General features: G+C 38.0%; 3 protein-coding genes and 1 non-coding gene across 4 annotated transcripts; 3 read left to right on the top strand and 1 right to left on the bottom strand.

The window, feature by feature from the left end:
• Positions 1-86: 86 nt before the first annotated feature.
• wbp4 (WW domain binding protein 4) lies at positions 87-3307 on the bottom strand. Its single transcript, XM_062414743.1, has 10 exons — positions 3237-3307; positions 3000-3072; positions 2837-2899; positions 2178-2301; positions 1883-2095; positions 1706-1776; positions 1526-1601; positions 1197-1399; positions 886-1100; positions 87-789 (listed from the first exon to the last, which is right to left on the bottom strand). Coding segments are annotated over exons 1-10 (1242 nt in total). The 5' UTR covers positions 3239-3307; the 3' UTR covers positions 87-587.
• Positions 3308-3788: 481 nt separating this feature from the next.
• On the top strand, positions 3789-3860 carry trnae-uuc (transfer RNA glutamic acid (anticodon UUC)). The gene has a single exon. It is a non-coding gene; the product is annotated as a tRNA-Glu (tRNA).
• A 753-nt stretch (positions 3861-4613) lies between these two features.
• On the top strand, positions 4614-14315 carry gk (glycerol kinase). Its single transcript, XM_062414643.1, has 20 exons — positions 4614-4731; positions 6139-6212; positions 6348-6454; positions 6578-6655; positions 6854-6933; positions 7300-7437; positions 7552-7661; positions 7759-7825; positions 9882-9917; positions 10016-10083; positions 10197-10239; positions 10329-10409; positions 10491-10569; positions 10726-10822; positions 10921-11005; positions 11095-11215; positions 11628-11771; positions 11892-11978; positions 12205-12291; positions 12571-14315. The coding sequence occupies exons 1-20, from the start codon at positions 4639-4641 to the stop codon at positions 12579-12581; spliced, it is 1686 nt and encodes a 561-aa protein (XP_062270627.1). The 5' UTR covers positions 4614-4638; the 3' UTR covers positions 12582-14315.
• A 369-nt stretch (positions 14316-14684) lies between these two features.
• LOC133976671 (NF-kappa-B inhibitor zeta-like) lies at positions 14685-20807 on the top strand. The gene is made up of 12 exons (XM_062414930.1): positions 14685-14788; positions 15162-15246; positions 15325-15469; positions 17074-17168; positions 17363-17664; positions 17749-17854; positions 17961-18107; positions 19564-19638; positions 19677-19886; positions 20009-20119; positions 20300-20467; positions 20652-20807. Exons 3-12 carry the CDS (start codon positions 15397-15399, stop codon positions 20688-20690), a joined length of 1326 nt encoding a protein of 441 aa, XP_062270914.1. The 5' UTR covers positions 14685-14788; positions 15162-15246; positions 15325-15396; the 3' UTR covers positions 20691-20807.

Below are 20807 nucleotides of genomic sequence, written 5' to 3'. Positions count from 1 at the left end.
TTCCGATCTTTAATCACTTCTTTTGATATTGCTTTATGAAATAATACCAGTAGTTCATTTTAACAGACAAACATTGCAATGACATGTCCACACAGATGCCTCACTGGCTTTTACTAGCGCACACTGGTAAAAAAAAAATACAGATATGGACAATACAAAAAGTTATTTGAATTGTTCTCTATAGACACATGTATAAATGTACACACCGGGAAGCTGACGAGCTGAATATTGTATACTTATTACCTATTCTGTATAAAACTGGCACACCTTTATTGTGATAGACTTCAGTACAAAGGAAAATAAATTAATTCCAATGCCAGACAATTTAAGGATTAAAAAAAAAAAAAAAAAGTTTGGGTTTCCAGGAAAAAACAGCATTAGATTTTGATTACTTTGTCTTTCAAGTTTGTCAATCCAATTTGTCCAAAAATGCTTTAAAAAAAAAAAGAAAAGAAAAAGCTGTGCATCTTTGTCAACAAAATCTTAATAGACAATGATCAAAATGATACATCTAATTGTCAAAAAATGAGTATTTACTTGTGTAAATCTTCCTGCAGAACTCAGTATGAAGTCAGTATGTGTTTGAGTCAGTCGTCATTGTCTCTCTGTCGGAGGCTCCTGGATTTGCTGTTCTGTGCCTTGTTTTTCCTGAATGAAGCGGGTCCGCCTTCATCTCCGAGGGAGGTGATAATGCGCTCCTTGAACTTGGGTTTGGGCTCTGGTGGCAGCTCAGCTGGAGCGATGACTGCAGCTCCCTCCACCTGGGGCAACTGTAAGTCCACGCTGGCACTGGAGAGGAAAGAGAAGAAGAAGAAAAAAGAACATTAAGAAACATTTTAGCACTTAAACAGTTTCAAACTCCTCACTTACAGGTGGGACACTTACTATGGATCCTTCTCCTGCTGGATCTGTTCCCATGTTCCATATGGGTTAACTACTTTCTTCCTCTTGACTTGTGTCTCCTTTTCCTCTTTAGGCTCAGTTGTTGTGCTTTGGACCGCTTCCTCTTTTTTTGTCTCTTCAGCATCCTCTTCACGATCATCACCACTAGCTTTATCCTCTCCCTCCTGTTCTGAGGGCTCGTGCTCTGCTTTCCTTTTCTGAAAACAACAACCAAAGAAGTGGGTTAGTTGAGTAGTAGCAATTTTTTTAACTTATTCTCGACACATCTGCACTGTAAAGGATTCCTCTCTCACCCTGAAGTTGATTTTTGGGACTTTAGGCTGCTGGCTGGATTCTTCAGTGACTTCAGCCTCCTCAGTTGCTGGAGCCCCATTGGAGCTCTCCTCTCCTCCAGAGAGTGGCTCCGGTTGAGGGGTCAATAGCTCCTCCTGACCCTTTTTGCTGGATCCAGACACCTCATAAGAGGGAAAGTCTGCTGGCCTGTCCCAGCTGGACTCTGAGAGTTAAAGAGGATAGACGTGTTGATTACAAGAGAGGGAAACTCCATAATGAGGGTAAAATGTAATCCTGAAGAAAAAAAATTAAAAAAAATTCAATAGCAATTAAGCAAAAGTGATTCCACCTCCTGTCTCTGTGTTGTAGTAATATATATGACCATCAGGACTGACGCCTTCCATCCAGGCACTGCAGGAGGAGCTCTACAGAGAAACACAAAATTATGATTAATGTTATCAGCAACCAACAGATGATAGTACATTAAATGAAATGAATTTAATGCATGACAACCAAAAATAATAATAACCTTAGTCTGTGCAGGCTGTGCAAAGTTTGAGCTTTCATCCTTGAAACAGTCTGGTTTTTCCCACTGAGAGTCTGTCATAACAATACATACACAACATAATACCAAGTTTACGAGAATATATGGGAATATTTTACGAATATGGTGCATGACTATTGCTGTGTTTTCAGGTCTCCTCACCTCCAGTTAATGTGTTGTAATAGTATGTGTTTCCATCATCCGTCTTTCCTTCAGTCCACCACAGCACTTCTGTTTGTTGTCTGGGCGACTTGTTGGGTTTCCCTTTTTTCTTTTGCGGTTTTTTGGTCTGTGGTTGTGTCTGCGGTTGTGCCTGAAGTTGCGGTTGTGCCTGAGGTTGTGGCTGTGCTGTCGTTTGGGCTTGTGAACCTGATCCTAACAAACAAAAACATTTCATTTAAAGTGCAATCAAAGATCAATGGTTCCTCTTGTTTTAATAAAAAAGTCAAACAATTACCTGACTCCATTTCCATCCTCTTCAGATCCTCCTGATATGCCTTCAGTGCAGCCTCCTCCATCGCTGCAAACTCTTTAGACATACGTTGCTCCTGCTTCGCCTTTTCAATACTCTTCTTCTTAATCTGCAGAGAGAGAGATAGGATGAGATGAGTGGCAGCTGCTTGCAGCCAATAAGAAGACAGGTTTGTGGCAGACCGTCATGTTTGGACCTTATCTCTCATGCCAGTCCTGAAAACGGTGCCAAAACAGGCCAGGTTTTCTTGGCTGTTAATATTAATGCTTACGTAACAGAACCATCACAGATGAATATAGTATATGTGTAATCTGTGTATTATTTATTTCAATTTTTAATCCATGTTTGTAAGTGAGCAAGCAGACCAAGGATATACAAGTGTAGAATTCATGCAAAATGTGAATTCTGGTTCTAGTGACTCAAACGAGAAATGTAAATAAACATAAATGTCTGTCAAATTAAATGCAACATTGTCAAAATTCAGTTTTACAACTAAAGTTTTAAGTGAAATACACTTATTTTCTATTTATTCCTGGAGATCATATTGATTATTACATTAAACATTTCACTCCTGCTATGTGCATTGATTTAATCACTCCTTAAACACAGGGAAAACTTATTTTTTTGACATGGTAGGCTAATACCTCAGTAATTTTGGCAGCCACATTTTCTTTGTGATTCTTCCCTCTTTCATGGAACTCGACGCTCTGCAGATCAAAACACACATGATGAGTTACTTATATTAGCATCGCATCAATAGTCCACAGCAACATGGACCACAGCTCCTGCACGTTTTGGCCAACTCACAGGCTTATTGTCTGCGATCCAACACTTGCAGTACTGACAGAATTTCCTCGGTTGTGACTTCCAGTAGTCAGCCCTGAAAAAGGCAGACAACTAATGTTAGAAACCATAACATAAATGAATAAAACTACCATTAGCCTGAGGCAGCTAACGTGGCTAAATGCCTGAATTCCTAACCCTCAGCCGAATAAATCATTTATAATTACAGATAAAATATTTTGAGTGTGTCTCCTTACTAACATTTTAGGTCTTGGTGGTTAAAAAGGCAGCGAAGAATGGAAAATTAAGGAAATTAAAAGACAACCGCGTCCCACATTTCAAGAATGACAACACTGTCCATTAATGATGACGACATCAGACGCCGGTGTTGTATCAGAGTCTGTTCACCCTTCGAATAGTGTTCCCCTCCCCTTTGTGTTGTTATTGTCTTTATGACGAAGGAACACATATAGACGGGGGAACAGACTTTGTCATAACACCGGCATTCCAGAAAAAAAACATCGTGACGATTGTGACACAGTTTCTAAGGGCGACGCTTTGTTGCTATGTGCGACCGTAGACTGTAAAGCGGGCGATACGCTACAATTGGGTTTGTTGTGATGTTTTATTGCGCCCTAGTGTAAAATAGAGGAATTACAAAAAGTCCAAAAGGAAAGAAACCACACAGTTAAAATCACAGTTAAAAACTTTTTGCATGTATTTTAATAGGCACATTTAATAGTGTGTATCTTGACAATCAACATATATATAAGATAACATTTATAAAGTGATATTGGGCATGTTTGAACAGCTTCCCATATGGTCTAGCGGTTAGGATTCCTGGTTTTCACCCAGGCGGCCCGGGTTCGACTCCCGGTATGGGAACTACTACCTTTTCCAAAAATGATACGCTGTTTCTCTGTTAGATAAGATATTTCTTTATTAGTCCCGCAGTGGGGAAATTAACATTATTGCAGCAGCAAGTGGACAGCAAAAATAGAGAACGATCAATAGAAACAATAATTAAGTGCACAAACAATAAAACAAAAAAATAATAGTAGTTTTTAAAAAAGTAACATTTTGTACAAAAGTAATATCGGCGTCGAATAATATACCTGACTTTGATATTGATATATATTATATATTGATCTTTCACCCAATAGATAAGAATAATAGGCTATTGGCATACTGAATCCTGTTAACGCAGCTGTGTAGGCAAAGGATACAAATGTAAAAAAAAATAACATAAAAGGTCATAAAAGATTATCATAAAATAAAAAGACACATGAATACATACAATAAAGCTCAATTGAAAGACGGATTAAAAAGGTAGTTCATAAATTTGATTTAGAAAAGGTAAGGGTTTGCGTCTAGGCAAATCTAGGTCACTAGAGGACGGCACGCCACATTGTGTTTCCTAGGATAGCGAAGACTACTAGTCAATTAAAAGTAGGATAGGTAGTGCCTTTGCCATCCTAGGAAAGATAGCAGACGGCAATATGTGCGTCATCATCGAGCTCCAAGAGGACTGTTGACGCGTTATGGATGCGACTGACCGACCGCCCTTCTTTGCTGAAGCCTGAGCTGCTTTACCGGGTGGTGGTGGTGCTAATCCGGTTTCCTCTGCAGTACCCGGTCTGGTGCCGAAGCTGCGGGGCTGTCCATGAACGGCACCATGGCCGCCTCTTCACACCGGATAATGCTGGGGCCGCTGGTTGCTGCTATCGACCAGGGGACGAGCTCCACCCGGTTTCTGGTAAGACATCACCAATCAAAGCTGGCGGCGCCCTTGGCTTCATTTTCCAACACCTGTCTTCATTATTGAGCTTATTAAAAAATATATAACATTATTAATATATATTCATTGTTAGCCTCTTTGCTGCTAAGCCTTTTAAAATAGACACATTGTTATTAATTTCCAACAGCACTAGAAGGCAGCACACAACAAGACAAGAAATGTCATTGATTAACCTCAAAGACAATCATTTATCTAATAGATGGCTCCAGGTTTTCTTTTTAAAAGGTCTTTTAATCCTCTTTATTGTGATCCCTTAAAATAGGCCATTCCTAAAAACAAAGGTAAAAAGAAGGACAGCTTTACAATAACTACTGTATATCCCAACATACCAAAGTAAGAGAGAGAGAAAAGGACTAAGAGGAGAAAAAAAGTAGTGACAACAGCAATAGAAATATCATTGATTAATCTCAAAGACAATTTATGTAATAGATGGCTCCAGATTTTGGTTTCTTTTTTCTTTTTTAAAAGGTGTTTTAATACTCTTTATTTGTTAATTTTGATCCCTTAAAATGGTGACTTCAAGTAAGAAAGAAAGAAGAATGGAAAAAAGGAAATAAACAAGTAGTGGCAACAACAGTATGAGTAGTATACATTTCTTGTAAGAAACGTGGAAGGGTCACCATTGTTGTTTTTGCTTTTTAGCTCGCTGAGTAGAAAAAACAGAGGTTTGTTATTCTGTTTTTTTAATTTCCTGTGTGCGTGCTGACAGTTCAGAGCCAACAGTTTTATTGGCATGAGTCAAGCAGTCTTAACCTTTGGATCAAAATTATATGCAATACTTATTCACAACATAATTTGTTTAATGCAGTAAACTTAATCTTTTAAGCACAAACTCTAACTTGTACAACCACAAATCGTGACAGCTAATTCTGGTAAATGCAGCATGTGCAGAGGTATTTTTGGCCGTGATACCTGAACTATGAAAAGTTGATACTGGCCATGCAGATTAACAACATTGCTGTAGCACAGAGGGTGAAGCTAAAAGGTCTGTAATACTGTAAAGTGAAACACTGCTGCAATGCAATTTAAAGTGTAACATTTAAATTACGGTGTATCTAAATATATTAACCATTAAAGTACATAATGAAGGATTTTTGTCACCCTCTTTAGGCTCTTTTCAAGTCGTAATTTCTAATTATTGAAGGTGTTTCTGTTCTTCCTGGTATTCATGATATAACACAGTTGCTGGACAGCTCAATTAATTAGAAATCCTTTCCTGTAGTCATAAAGAGCTACCACGAGGAGGCCTAGATTGACTGCATGCTCAGTCAGCCTTCCCCTGGATGAATAAAGATTAAAGCAATCTATAATCAGCTGATGCTACATTCCCTCTCTCTTGTGCTCTTTTATTTTTTTTTTTTGAAGGTGTTTAATTCAAAAACAGCAGAGCTTCTCAGCCATCATCAAGTGGAAATCAAACAGAGCTTCCCCAAAGAGGGGTAAGTACAAATTCATCAAAAGGTATTTTAAGCTGTATTGAGCTGCCTATAAAAATGATACAATTACAAATGCTGCACAAAAAAAATCAGAAATGTGGAAGTGTTAATTTTGTTCTTTTACAATGTGCTTTTCAGATGGGTGGAGGAGGACCCCAAAGAAATTCTGCATTCAGTGTACGAGTGCATGGAGCGGACGTGTGAAAAACTCACCCAGCTCAACATAGACATCTCAAACATTAAAGGTATGTAGAGGCTGAGCAGTCACTATGCTGCCACCTGCACTCTGAAAGCAACACTCCAACATTGTCATTTAAACATTATGACAGAGATGTACACAATTTACAATGTTGCTTTAAACTGTCCAGCTATTGGAGTGACCAACCAAAGAGAGACCACGCTGGTTTGGGACAAAGAGACGGGAGAGCCCCTCTACAACGCCATCGGTAAAGCTTTACAGCTGTGTGCTGTCAGCCTTTGTGCACGCTTCATTAACTGTACATTATTACCATGAATCCTGGCTCAGATGCAGCATGTAAGCAGTGTAAATGTAGCTTAGATGTAACTCATATTGAATATTTTAATGAAATAGCAGCAAAAACACAAACACTGGACTGACCTCGATTTTCTCTATTTTTCTTTAGTGTGGTTGGACCTGCGGACTCAATCAACAGTTGAACGTCTGATCAACAAAACTCCGGGAAGGAATAAGAACCACCTAAAGGTGAGACCTTCATTTGTTTCATTCACTTTACCTTATTTCTCATTTCAGAGCTTTCTGAAGCTCCGCAGGTGGATTTATTGTCTGCTTCTGCTTCGACAGCAAGTTTGAAGTGCAGATAAACTACCATCAGCAGGTCACTAATCACTTTATCATAAAATGTATCAACAGTATTTTAGATGATGGAGATTGTCAGATTCCTTGTATGTATAATCATACTTGACTGTGATTCTGATTTTGGACCTTTGACCTTTTGTTTAACATCCAGCATCATTACAGTATCAAAATAACAGAAAATGTTCCCTTTTCAAGAAACGACTGACTTTCTTTTACACAGGCAGAGTTGTTAATGTCATTGTCATCTCACAGCACAAAACGGGGCTCCCCATCAGCACGTACTTCAGCGCGGTGAAGCTTCGCTGGCTGATGGACAACGTGAGCGAGGTGCACGAAGCCGTCGTTTCTCACCGCGCCATGTTCGGCACCGTCGACTCCTGGCTCATTTGGGTAAGATCCTAGACTCCTGTCTCGGTTGTGTAGAAAAGATTTCACATAAGAAGAGATATAAGGGAGTCATGTTGTGGAAATGGACTTTTTCTGTGTGTTTTTGCTGTTCAACAGTGTTTAACTGGGGGGAAGTCTGGCGGAGTTCACTGCACAGATGTGACCAACGCCAGCAGGACCATGCTGTTTAACATTCATACTTTGGACTGGGACCCAGAACTTTGCAAGTATGACAGCAGCAACTCATTTAGAAATATATCACTAATAATTAAAGATGAAAGCATTGATTTAAATCTAATCTTAATCTTTCTGGTTTCTTATTAGATATTTTGGTATTCCTATGGAGATCTTGCCCAGGGTGAGGAGTTCTTCAGAAATATACGGCCTCATGGTAAGCATCCTCATAAATTATGCTTATACTGTAAGTGTAAGCCATACTTCCAGTTTCACTATGTTAAATGTTTTCTTAACTTTTAATGATTTCATGTGTTTGTCTAGTGGGATGTCTCATGCAACAGGCCACTAATAAGATAATAGAGGGATTTTTATGTTTGTTTGTGCTGTTTTTTGTTTTATTAGTGTGCTTTTCAGACTGTTTTAAAGTGCATGAAGGTTTGACTGAGAAATTCTTTTAGGCATTTTTTTTTTGTGTGTGCCATTGTCTCTCTTCTCTCACTGGTAGAAAATATGTTCTAGCCGGGTAAGTAATCCTCCCCATCACTATTATCCTCATCATGCAAAAGTCATCTGTCCTGCTTCTCTGTGGCCAAAGCGAATAAACCATCACACAGTGCATTTCCAAGATCTGTATGAAGAGATTTTAGGAAAGATTTGAAGAAATACCAGCTGTCATGTTCGCTCTAATAATGTACCGAATGTCCCATTATTTAATTTAGGAGCATTTTAGCATTAAGAAAACACACAAACACACTTGCTTAGACGAGGTAGCCTTGATGTCAAAGTGTAGCAATTAACATGTACATAAAAAACATGATATTTTTTGGTATTTGATATATTTTCCATTGAAATAATCACAGTACAGAAATGCATTGTCAACATTAGGCGTTAAACGTGTGAATTAATTTACCAAAGTACAAAATAAATATCGACACCAGTTCAATGTGGACAGAAAAAATTTTATTATTACAAATTGTGCTTATTTTGTTTTTCCTTTTTTCCTTTTTTCCATCTTAGTCAACTGCAGTAAAAATGAACTATTAAACTGATCTTGGCTGGTAAAACAAAACATTTACAAGATTTTCTCATTACAAATGTCACCCAGTCAATTATAATAGCCTTCTGTGGAAATAATCAGCTTTACAAAACAACATATAAACAGATTTCTAGTTTTTAATGTAATCTAATGCAAATATTTGCCCACAGACTTGCGATTTATCACCCTGTTGTTTGATTTTTGATTATTGACTATTTCCATCAACATTATTCTTGTTAATGATCCTGAAAAGCAGCTGAGAAACAAGAAGAAAAGTTTGTGGTGTTTTTGTTTTTTGTTACCATTATTGTCACTACCACACACACACACACACACACACACACACACACACACACACACACACACACACACACACACACACACACACACACACACACACAAACACTCACACAGTGTCTCTTTTGGAAATGTACTGGGTGGTCCCTGTCCCACATTGCTTCTGTCATGGCATGCTACCCGGCCCGTCGCCCACAGCTTTCCTGACAGACCATCCTTATCTGCAACGTCCCATCCAAAAACTCGTGAATCTCTTCACTCTTTAGCACAGCATGATTTAACCGACATCACTTTCTCGTCTTTAAACGTCTAACCAGACCTGCAGCCGCACATAGGAGTGAAGACATTTTGATTTATCCAGGTTCACACTTGCCCCTGTTTTCCCCTCACTGTGTTTTCACTGTTACAGTACGCTTTATATATGAATTATGTGCTAGAATAACATGATATTGTTGTTATTTGGCTCCATGTAGTCAAATAATATGAGTAATTCCCTTTTTTGTTTTAATTGGGCAAGTTTGTTCCTCATAGTTATTAAACATGACGATTGTTTCTGTTGATTACTGATTGTATTTTCTGTTAAAGTATTGCTGTTGATTTGATATTTGAACAGCAAATATTCACACTTGAATTATATTTAGGTGTATAACTTCAGGTTTATAATCAGGACTGTCATTTTTGGCTGGAAAATCATCAGTTTATTCCTATTTTTCTTTATAAACGTGAACTGATAAAGTATAAATTGAATATTTCTGATTGATATCTAATTGGTGTAAACATTTAAGTTGTTCCTCCACAAGTTCAACATGCTGTTAAAAGCTAAAAATACAACAAATTATAGAAAAAAACGCTGAAAATACCTTTTCAAAAATGTGATTTAAATAAAAAATGAAGGGCACAGTCCACTTACTAAACTTGTCATCTTTTCCTTTGGCAGAAATCAGGAGCCCTTTCAGGTATCCCCATTTCAGGGGTAAGTTTATCTTCTTTTTTTAAATGTTTTATTTCATTATCTCCATGTACTGATGGCAGAGGCATCGTCTGATAAACGTGTTCCCTCTTTTAATCCAGTGTCTCGGGGATCAATCAGCAGCACTTGTTGGACAGATGTGTTTCCAGGATGGACAAGCTAAAAACACGTGAGTGGCTTTGTGTGTGTTTGTTTTTTTTAAAGATTTGCATTGTGATCATGTTGTTGAGATGAATGTGATCTCCTTTGTTAGAAATGTAACCAAAACGTTTTGTGTTTCAGGTATGGAACTGGTTGTTTTTTACTGCGAAACACTGGACCTAAGGTAAATTGCTCTGCTTTTTATCTGTCGCATGATCACAAGCTTCCAAAATGTGCATTTATTAACTTTTTCTTGTGTCTGCTACTTTGCAGCCTGTAATGTCGGACCACGGCCTTCTGACCACTGTGGCGTACAAACTAGGTCGAGACAAACCGGCCTGCTACGCATTGGAGGTAGAGTATCTCCAAAATACAAATTGACACTAATATTTCCTGCCCTAAAAACAATAATTCCTTTCATCCTTTCATTGCCAGGGCTCCGTGGCCATTGCAGGAGCTGTGGTGCGTTGGCTGCAGGACAATCTCGGGATAATCGAATCTTCTGAAGAGCTTGGTACGTCCGGTTGGTCTTTAAAGACAAATCTAATGCGATGAGCTGCTTCTTTAGGACTGCAGTGTTAATCTCTAATTGATGTGTAAACAGTAGAAAAAGCTTCATGGTGTCAACTTTTTCTTTTCTTTCCATTTTTTTCCATCTTTCCCCGTGCAGAGAAGTTGGCTGCATCGGTCGGCACATCCTACGGTTGTTATTTTGTTCCTGCGTTTTCGGGTCTTTACGCGCCTTACTGGGAGCCCAGCGCAAGAGGGTAAGAGCCACTCTGTAGTAGCACAAACACGTCTGAAATGATGCAATCAGGTGTTTTATAATCATCACTAAATCTCTCACCCTGTGTTTGTGTCACAGGATTATTTGTGGGTTAACTCAGTTCACTAATAAGAGTCACCTCGCATTCGCTGCACTGGAAGCCGTCTGTTTTCAGACACGAGAGGTAAAGACCTTTGCACTTCTTTTAAAAAATATAGATTTTAATAGTATGCAGGTATCTTTGTAATATGGAGGATATTTGTTTGGGTGTAGATTCTGGATGCCATGAATCAGGACAGCGGCATCCCACTAACTCAGCTGCAGGTGGACGGAGGAATGACGTCCAACAGGTTGCTGATGCAGCTGCAGGCTGACATACTCTGCATCCCTGTCGGTAAGATTGGCAATCACATCTGAACACATTTGTAGGTATTCAGTGATGTGTGTGCCTGTAGGGATTAGTGTCACACTAAAAAGGGCCATGGTTCTTCAACCACAACTGCACCATAATGCCTGGTGCAAAAAAAAATATTTTACAAAATATTTCTATATAACATTAGTAATATACATGCATACCTACAAGTGTTAAAAAGCAAGTCTTTAAGTATATCTTACTCTGTAGCAATACTTCCCTCTGCTGGTGTGTTGAAAAATAACACAGCAACTGTTAAAAACATTCAGTATCGCTCATGCTTATCGACAATTAAGGTTTAAAGAAAATTAAATAATTATTTCAAAAGAAAATAGTCACTGAAAAAAATCCAGACTGTCATTATATAATCTAATATATATAATAATTCTCTTAGTGAAGCCGTCCATGCCTGAGACCACTGCTCTGGGGGCAGCGATGGCAGCCGGAGCAGCAGAGGGTGTGAGCGTGTGGAGTCTGAACCCAGAGGACCTGAGTGAAGTCACCTCGGAGAAGTTTGAGCCTCAGATCAACCCTGAAGGTGCAGCGAGCTGCGGCTGTCAATCTTTACACACCAGACAACGTGAGAGCTTGTGTGTTCGTGCTTTTTCCCCCCGCTGATTTAAAACTTAAAAGGAATTTCTTTTTATGTGTCTGACAGAAAGCGAGTTTCGGTACGCACGGTGGAAGAAAGCAGTGCAGAAATCTATGAACTGGGAGACGACGGAGCCTGTTTGTAATGGAAACGGTAGGCAAACACCAAACAGAACTTGCACAAAATTAAAGACATAATGATGATTTTTCTTTGATTTGATTAGTTTAATTTACACTGGACATCATATTCAGCTAGATTTTTTAGTCTCATAGTTACTTGGTATTTCCTGTGTTCTGACTTTTTATACAGTTGTTTCTTTCTTTTTTTGTCTTCCCCTTCTATGTTCAATGTACTGATCTTGGGTTTGGATAACCATCAGGTGAATCTAGTATCTTCAGCAGCGTTCCACTGGGCTTTTACATAATGGGCAGCATGTTGATGTTAATCGGAGCGAAATACATTGCAGGTTAGTGTTTACTTGACGACAAAATATCCTGTTTGGCATTAAGAACATATGTAGAGACTTAACCAGGATATTATGACATGGCATGATAACATCTTGTTTTGACCTTTGAGTAAATAGGGCATTTTAAAAACATAATGGTAGAATGACAAGTATTTGATAGCTTTAAGTTAGGGTTAGACACTCGCTGACGTTAATGAAGCGAAGCATTTTTTCATTAAAATATCAAATGTATCGTCAACCTGTGTTCAGCTGAAATGTGTTTCTGTCTCCATCCATCAGGCCCCGACTAGACTCAGACTCCTGGAGGCGTTAAAGTGAAGAGGGCAGCGGAAACTCTTTGTGCCGGACCACCACTTTTGACTCTTTGTTGCACTCTGTTTTTTGTTTTTTTTTGGTTTGTTTGTTGTTGTTTTTTTCAAAAGGCATTCCAGAGGAAAGACGTGTCAGTCGCTCCTGCTGACACTTACAGCTGACTGGAAGATCAGGGTGAAATTTGAACTAACGAACGAGACTATTTCTTGATTATTTCCCCTTTCATATTTTTTGTCCGGACAGACAAGAACACATTGGTACATTAGACATGATTTGCAGCAGTGTGCATGTAGTATTTTTTTTACAGTGTTGAAATGATATGAATTCTGAGATTATTTATGTAGAAACTTTGCTGATGGTAGAGCCAATTGTTCACAGTTTAATTTGCATTACTTTGTTTTTCACTTCATTGTTACCTTCACAATCCTGTGATGTTTTGTTGTGTGAGACTGGCCACTATGCGCTACAGAGAGACTTTTTAGAGCACTTTATTTTATTTTTTTGTCTTGTGGGAGCTGTGTACTTAGAAGAGTGTACATATATATATTTTCTAACAGTTGGGATTAATACACAGATGGTTAGTTTGTAGTGGAATAAAAAAACATGAAGGGATCAGGTTTAGGGTAGGAGAGACATTGAATTGACAAGGTTGCTTTTTGGTGAAAAGTGATGTTCTCATACATACTTGAATCAGTGAAAATATGTTGTTTAATGTGCAAGCATGCAATGAAGGGCAATGATGAATTGGCAGACAATTTTTGATTTCTGTGTTCACACATATGCTATGAATGATATTCTAGGAATAATCAGGTACTTATTTATAAGAATTTGACATTTAAAAACATTTAAAATTCTTCCGAAGCTAGACGCCAGAAAACCTAAAGCACCATCGTAGGATGAAATCTGAAGCAGCAAGTTAATGACTAATTAAGACTGGGAATATTGTTCCTCTGGTCACAAGTTGATATCATCTCATTTATACCTGCAGTTTTTCCTTTATGATTCTGAAATGTACAAATTATGCAAAACTCTCAACTGCAAACATTTGATACGCACCATTGCCAATGCAACTATATTGCACTGAAATGAGAGAGAAATTTTATGTGAGTTAAGTACCTAAGTACTAAATTAAAAAGGAAACCCACGGGAATATGAATTCATTTTTAAAGTAGTTCCACTTAATAAACTGCCATTGTTTGCAGAATTGAGGAAGTAGAAGCGAGCCAGTATTCATTTTTATTGCCAAACGTGATATGTTTACCTTCCGTGTGAATCTGAAACAAAATAAAACGGTTTGTTTTTGATGCTTGATGAAGGAGGCAGAACAGGTTTGAAAGTTTGGTTTAGTGTTTGTTGAAGGTTTGAAATGACTGCGTGCAAAGGTTCAAAGTGCTCTCTGGCGATATCAATATGTATGAGCTCATTACAACATACTGAACAATGAAAAAAATGCAACCCTTTTGCTACTGACTGTGCATGTTGCTGTGACCTTATATCACTGATGTAATTAAGTGTACAATCCTATTTAAGTTCTCCACACTTTGAAAAGTTTGGGACTTATTTATGAAGAGGAACAAACAGGAACAATTATACAACAGGCACAGCTTAGTTGCAAATGTAACAGGCTTGAAATGAGGAAACGTTGAGTTTATGTCATTATCTCTCATGTATGGAAACCGGTTTTATGGGAGAATAAATGTCGTGAAAAATAAACTCACTTCGTTCTGAATTTCACTGTGGCAGCTGCGTTTTGTATGGTGCAACTTTAAGATTATAACTAACACATTTAATTACTGAAATAGAGACTAAAATGATCTTTTTGTATGAAATCACACATAAAACCAGATGATCATGAAGCTGTTTTGTTGTGTAAAGACTGTAGAGTTTAATCCATAAACAATACATGTTAAAAAATAACCTTCATTTCCTTGGTTGTAATGATCAGACAGCAGAGGCAGACTTAAAAACAAACATGCAGGTGTGGCTGATATCCAAGAACAACCTGCTTTTCATTTAGGTGGAAAATCACAACCGATAGGAGCTGTTGGAAAGGGCGTGGTTTGGTCCAACAACAACTTCAAGTTATTTAGTAGCTACACTTTTATACAGTGTGCAGTGTCTCTCTCAGCTTTGAGACGCAAGCTAGGTTGTGCAGATGTTCCAGCAGGGTTGTTCAGCTTGACCAGTAAGTCTCAGACAGATGTGTTAAACAAAAAAATATGATTGTTTTTGTTGCTGTTACTTTAACAACTTTAAATGTTTATATTTCCACTCGCACTTTCATTATTTATATTTCAGGTTTGTTTACTGATTAGTTCATGAAGGCTTTATTGTTCAGCTGCTTTGCATATCTGCATCACATTCGTGTTACTTGCATATCAACTGACACCTTGTTTTTCTAGTTGAGAAATGGACTTAAGACTTACTAAAATACTGTCAGATGCAGAGTTGAATTAATGAATGTTTCCTTAAATGATCCTGTCCTCATATATGTTTTATACATCTCTGAGTCAGCCTGAAACTTAATGTAAATTCTATCTGCAACCCCTCTCAACCAGGAAGTGGTGTCAGGAGTACCACCTTTTGTGTGGCGGTTGTTCCTCATTTCTGATCTCACACTGACAAGAAGGAAATTGCATACAGGTGAGTCACTCCTGCATATTTGTTTCTCTTTCACTCGGTCATTAAAACTTGACATTTTACACCAGTTTACATTCCCAGGAATTCCAGAGGTGGAGTTCTCCGTCCGTTCTCAGGTAGAGTTGAGTGTTAATAAATGACTCCTTAAAAAACATGTTGGATCAAATTCAAAGCCAGACCAGAAGAGGCCAGTTTCTGCCAGCGGGGATCAACTCCGGCACTAATGGTAAAGATCTGTTTTTATCATTTTGATATCAGATATGCTCATCATTCACCACTTTCAGAAGTATGAAATTCTACCCACACACTTTCTTTTCTTTGTGTTTCTACTTCTCCCTGAAGATTTGATTCCACCTGTACAGTAGGCTATTGTTCTTTGAGACCTTCTGACAGTTGTTTGTTTAACTTGTCACACTTTGACATTAGAGAACAAAGCGCAAGCCAGCACTTCACTATGTAGTTTACGTCTCTTAAACGATAGGTTCACAATCTGTCAAGCCTGCCTGTGAGGTTTTCCTCGCTGTAATCATTCCTCTTGGTCATACTGGCTATTAAAAGAGCCCCTTCAAAAGTGCTTTCAATGTAAGTGAAATCTACAGTGCGTCCACACAGTCATTTAGTGTAAAAACACATTTAAAAATATATCGGAGTCTGAGTTAGTCCTATCAAGTGGACATCTGCCACAATTACAGTCTTATTAGCATGATTTTCCCTCTTTGCGTTTCCCTGTTGAGCTTCAATGACTCTAGAAAGACTGTAAAGTTGAAAGATATCTACTTGATTTGAATTTTGCCCCCTTGACTTACGTTGCTTTTTTAAAATGTTCTAGTTTAGTAGTTTTAGTTTAGTAGCTTTATTGTCATTATATTGAGGGTCAGACAACAATGTAACACAATTTAGATAGCACTCCCTGAGCCATAAGAACATTTAAGACAATTAAAAACAACTTAAGCCATAAATTAAACATTGACAATCTATAAGAGCAATAAAGTGTAATATACAATATAAAAAGGTGCAAACAGTAGCAATGCTTGTTGTAACAGTAGACCACACGTCAGTGAGTGTGTGTGGGTGAGTGAGTGGGATGAGTGGGTCAGGCCGTGTTCATTAGTTTAACAGCTTGGGGGAAGAAGTAACTAATAACTGATGTTAAATATGAACAAGATGAATGATTACAGCAAGAAAAACCTATTTCAGCTTTTTTTTTTTTTATTGCAAAAGGACCCTGTTATTAGTTGTCAGACATTATTTGCTATTTCTTAAGCACAAATATTTTTTTTTAAATAATTGTCTGTTGGCACACTTTATCAGAGTCCTGTAAAACTAACTCTGCCGCTAATAGTAAACACCTTTTAAACGCTCATTCTACTTACATTTCAATATACAACTAATATGTAAATATATATGCTAAAAATGTACAATCTCTAAAAAGTTAGGTTTGGAAAAAAAAATCCTATTCTTTAAATAATATCTTGTGAACAAGACAAAAAGACTGCTCAAAATGACAATGTTGACATGTTTAGCTACCTGGTTTAGCATGCTAACATTGCAGTGGAAAATACACACATCATTTATTTACAACAATCACATATAATGCAACAAAACAGGACCTGAGAGACATGACACTGAGGATTTAGATCAGGTCAAATCAAATTTAAATTATATTTTAATCAGAATTTACCCTCTTTAACCCTAAATCTGAGATAGAACCTTTGCCAGCCACAACAGCCCAGGTCATTTAATAACCTGATCCTAGATTGAGGATGTTTTTAATTTTGAACTGATGGAAAACTCACATTCAGCTGTTCTGCTGTTCTTTTCCCCCCCCAGGCTTTTTTACCACTGATCACAAGCCGCCAGAAGTGATGCAAAAGACGGTGAAGCAGCTGCTAGTAATGAGCCGCCAGGTCAGTCAGGGTCAACAGGTACATTAGCCTTATTTTTTATCTATGAGGAAAGACGGACTCTGTACTCCTCTAGTATGAGGAAGAAGTTGAGCATTCCTCTTTGGTTTTTCAGTATGCAAAACATTTCAAGGCTGCACCAAATGTGGTTGTGTCTTTTATAAAATAGACCTGAATTGAACTCTAATAAGAGTTTGAAAATTATTCTCTTTCAGAAAAGGAAATACTGCCACGATGACAACTCAGAGCATAAATATAAATCTGTCAAATTTGAAGCCTTTGACGTGAGTCCTCCAGCACCAGCGAACCTCAATATGACTCCTTATTTCCCCGCTGCTGCACCTGAACACAACCACATCACCCCTCCACATATGCAACATTCACCTCTGCAGGGACCAATGGCTCCGACTTCTGAGTTCAAAATGACTTTGTTTCAATGGCAAATACAACATGAGGCTCAGAAGTTGGAAGGAATTTCTCCTGAGATAATGCACATGCAAGACGCAGATGGTGACACGTATGTATTCATAAAAAAGTCATTATTTGGACGTTATTTGCATTTGCACACTAAGTAATTGCTTGTTTAATTTCTGAATACCAGATTTCTTCACATAGCAGTGGCACAAGGTAAAAGGGCTCTGGCTTATGTGCTTGCTGCAAAAATGGCAGAACGTGGCTCACTGGACATAAAAGAGCACAATGGGCAGGTATGAACACTAACATGGTTATAAAGGTTAAATCAATTACCTGACACCTTGTGGTATTTTGACCTGCTTCCTTAAAGTGTCGTTAAGCTCTTCTCTTGTTACACAGACGCCGCTTCAGTTAGCAGCAGCCATCAATCAGCACTTAATTGTCCAAGACCTGCTGCTGCAAGGAGCACAAATCAACACCAGAGACTTATGGGGCCGCTCTCCTTTGCATGTGTGTGCTGAGAAAGGACACTATCTCAGTATTCAGGTAATAATTCACAGTTAACACGTCAACACACATCATGCTTACAGAATTAATAGGTAATTGATTTAACTCACCTGATAAAATGTCAGTGTAGCATACTTTCAAATATGTTTGTTTAATAAGTCTGGCTCCCATTTTTCATATCTGGTGAGATATCAGATAACAAATTACACTCGTCTGTGTTTCCTTGTCAATATCCGCAGCTTCTTATACAACTTACGACTTAATCACAGCAGATCAAACAACTGATTGATCTTTGATTGACAAAGTCTATAATAAAATGACTTGCCGCTGTAGGTCACTGTGAGTAAATGAACTCACAGGATTTCCTAAATTCATTACAGAGTCAAGATTGAACCCACAATTTTAAAACTTTGTGCAGTAAATAATGACAGCTGAGCTACTGTTTTATATTTATATTTCAATCTTTACCAGAAATCTTCGCTTCACTATTTGGATTTAAAATGTGATGACTGGCAACACACTTGAATTTACAACTTCAAAATATTCACACAGAGTTTAGAGATGTCACCACACCTTGAGCTAGTAGATGAGTAGGCTGTCATGACAAATGTTTTGGGTGTTCACATGTCGCTGTATTCCAAGGAACACAAGCTAATCCGGCAGGTAGTCATAGTATTAATGACAAACATTTCTTTGTATTTTATTTAGAATATCAATCTGGAACTTAATAGAAGAGGGAAAAAAACTCTTGAACCCGCAACCACACTACAGTTTTAAAATTTGCACTTAACATATCAGTCTTCACTTGCTGGCTTTAAAATTCACCAGTTAAATCTCAAACCTTATCAGCTGTTTAATTTGTTACAGTTTCCACTTTTCTCTTCATGTAATCACAACCTCAAAATCTACCTTGAAGAAGTTGAAGACTTTAATCAGTGAACTTTGTCAGAGGTTTTCAAACTTGGTTGTCCTATGAAGAGAAACAACAGTTAAAAGTTTTTCCATTTAATAATGTATGCGTCATACATAAAAAGCCAGGACTAGGTGGTGACATGGTGTCAAAGTCATCTATTCATATTTATGACAGGATTTATGACTTATCTAATTATCCTTGACTTGGTGTTGAGTCAATAACACTTTGGTATCAGCTTTATGAATCACGTAAAGGAAAAGCAAACCTTCCATGTGTCACAATGCTCAGTGATGCACCTTATCTGACCTGTTAATTTTTAACTGCGTTTTAATACTGTTAATGTAAAACGCTGAGCTTGTTATGTTGGTTTATCAAGTGTTTCTGTGTCAGACCTTTGAGTCATCACATGGCTTAGAAAATGTAAATCAAACTCTGGACTTTAATCCACATTTGCTCATTTAAGTCAAACAAGGAGTGCTATCTGTTAATGTACATCTATTTGTGCTGAAGTAGTGAGAAGCCTTGTAGATTCAGTATTTCCTGCACTATATTAATTTATTTCTCTCACACTTGTTTCAACAGAACATCTGGAATACCCTGTTAGGAAGTGGGCAATCAATTGATGTTGAAATGTTCAATTATGATGGTGGGTGCCTTTTCTTTCACCAAAAAGCTTCATACATCCTACAACAATCATAAAATACTGCTCTGTTCTCTCTCTCTCTCTCTCTGAAGGTTTGACGCCGCTTCATGCTGCCGTCTTGTCTCACAACACTGTGATGAAAGACCTGAGGATTGTGGAAAGTACTTGTTCATATATGGCAACAGAGCTGATGCAGAGGAGACAGACGTACATCGAGTGTATAAAGACTCTGCTGCTCATGGGCGCCTCCTATGGGACAAAGGTAACTTTACAGCTATTTAACAGCATTTAACTCTAAAGAAACAAGGAACTGTTTAGGATTTCCACTACCAAATTAACATGAATATTAGAAGTGAGTTTCAAATCTTTTTCTCATACCTGCAGGATCTAAAAAGTGGACGAACTTGTCTTCACATAGCTTCAGAGGAGGCAAATGTGGAGCTGTTGAGTATTTTCCTTGAACACCCTTCATCACTGACCTTTGTGAATGTTAAGGTTAGTCAGTTTAGTCCATACTCTGCAAGCCTACAAAAACACATGAATATAATGGGATGTCAATGTTTTATCAGTTTTTGTATTTTGTGTATTAGCATCTCAGAAGATATTGACTTCACAACAGTCTCGTTGCACATCGGCTTTGACCACACTAACTTATTTTGTGTCTGCATGTTTCAGACGTTCAGCGGAAACACGGCCCTGCACATCGCCAGCTCCTTGCCAAATCATAAAATTAAGGTGGAAGCCGTGAAGTTGCTGATGAGAAAAGGAGCTGACCCCGGGGCCAGAAACTTTGAAAATGAACTGCCGGCTCAGCTGGTGCCCGAAGGACCCACTGGTGAAAAGGTACAATGTGAAAAGATGATTGTGATCCAATAAGCTGTATTGGCTTGAACGTTAGATGAAAGATGTTGCCAAAGTGTTAAGGATGATGTAATTAATGAAATAAAATTAAATCAATTAATGAATAAAAAAGAAGTGCATAGAAGAAAATGGCAAAAAATAAATCACATGGTTTTGTTTCTTCCAGGTGCGGCAGATCCTGAAAGGGAAATATATTAATGCTTAAGTGAGCTCAAGAACACTGTCAGTCAGACAGTCCAATCTATCATAATACTATTTGCCTATACAGGGCAGATGTTGGTTGTTTCAGTGAAACATGTCCAAATGTTCATTACTTTGTAAT

Source organism: Scomber scombrus, chromosome 24, assembly GCF_963691925.1.
Source record: "Scomber scombrus chromosome 24, fScoSco1.1, whole genome shotgun sequence".
Taxonomy (NCBI): domain Eukaryota; kingdom Metazoa; phylum Chordata; class Actinopteri; order Scombriformes; family Scombridae; genus Scomber; species Scomber scombrus.
The sequence above is the reverse complement of the archived record's forward strand: the minus strand, read 5'-3'. Positions and strand labels throughout refer to the sequence as shown.

Excerpts from the sequence above, each read along its gene's own strand:
- wbp4 (XM_062414743.1), bottom strand. Across the intron at positions 2,302-2,836 it reads TGGCTGCCAAAATTACTGAG|ATTAAGAAGAAGAGTATTGA; the intron begins GTATTAGCCTAC and ends CTCTCTCTGCAG. Across the intron at positions 1,602-1,705 it reads CACAGCCTGCACAGACTAAG|AGCTCCTCCTGCAGTGCCTG; the intron begins GTTATTATTATT and ends GTTTCTCTGTAG.
- gk (XM_062414643.1), top strand. The coding sequence starts at position 4,639 with ATGAACGGCACCATGGCCGCCTCTTCACACCGGATAATGCTGGGGCCG. Across the intron at positions 9,918-10,015 it reads CAGGTATCCCCATTTCAGGG|TGTCTCGGGGATCAATCAGC; the intron begins GTAAGTTTATCT and ends CTTTTAATCCAG. Across the intron at positions 10,410-10,490 it reads CGGCCTGCTACGCATTGGAG|GGCTCCGTGGCCATTGCAGG; the intron begins GTAGAGTATCTC and ends TTTCATTGCCAG.
- LOC133976671 (XM_062414930.1), top strand. The coding sequence starts at position 15,397 with ATGTTGGATCAAATTCAAAGCCAGACCAGAAGAGGCCAGTTTCTGCCA. Across the intron at positions 15,470-17,073 it reads GATCAACTCCGGCACTAATG|GCTTTTTTACCACTGATCAC; the intron begins GTAAAGATCTGT and ends TTCCCCCCCCAG. Across the intron at positions 17,169-17,362 it reads AGGTCAGTCAGGGTCAACAG|AAAAGGAAATACTGCCACGA; the intron begins GTACATTAGCCT and ends ATTCTCTTTCAG.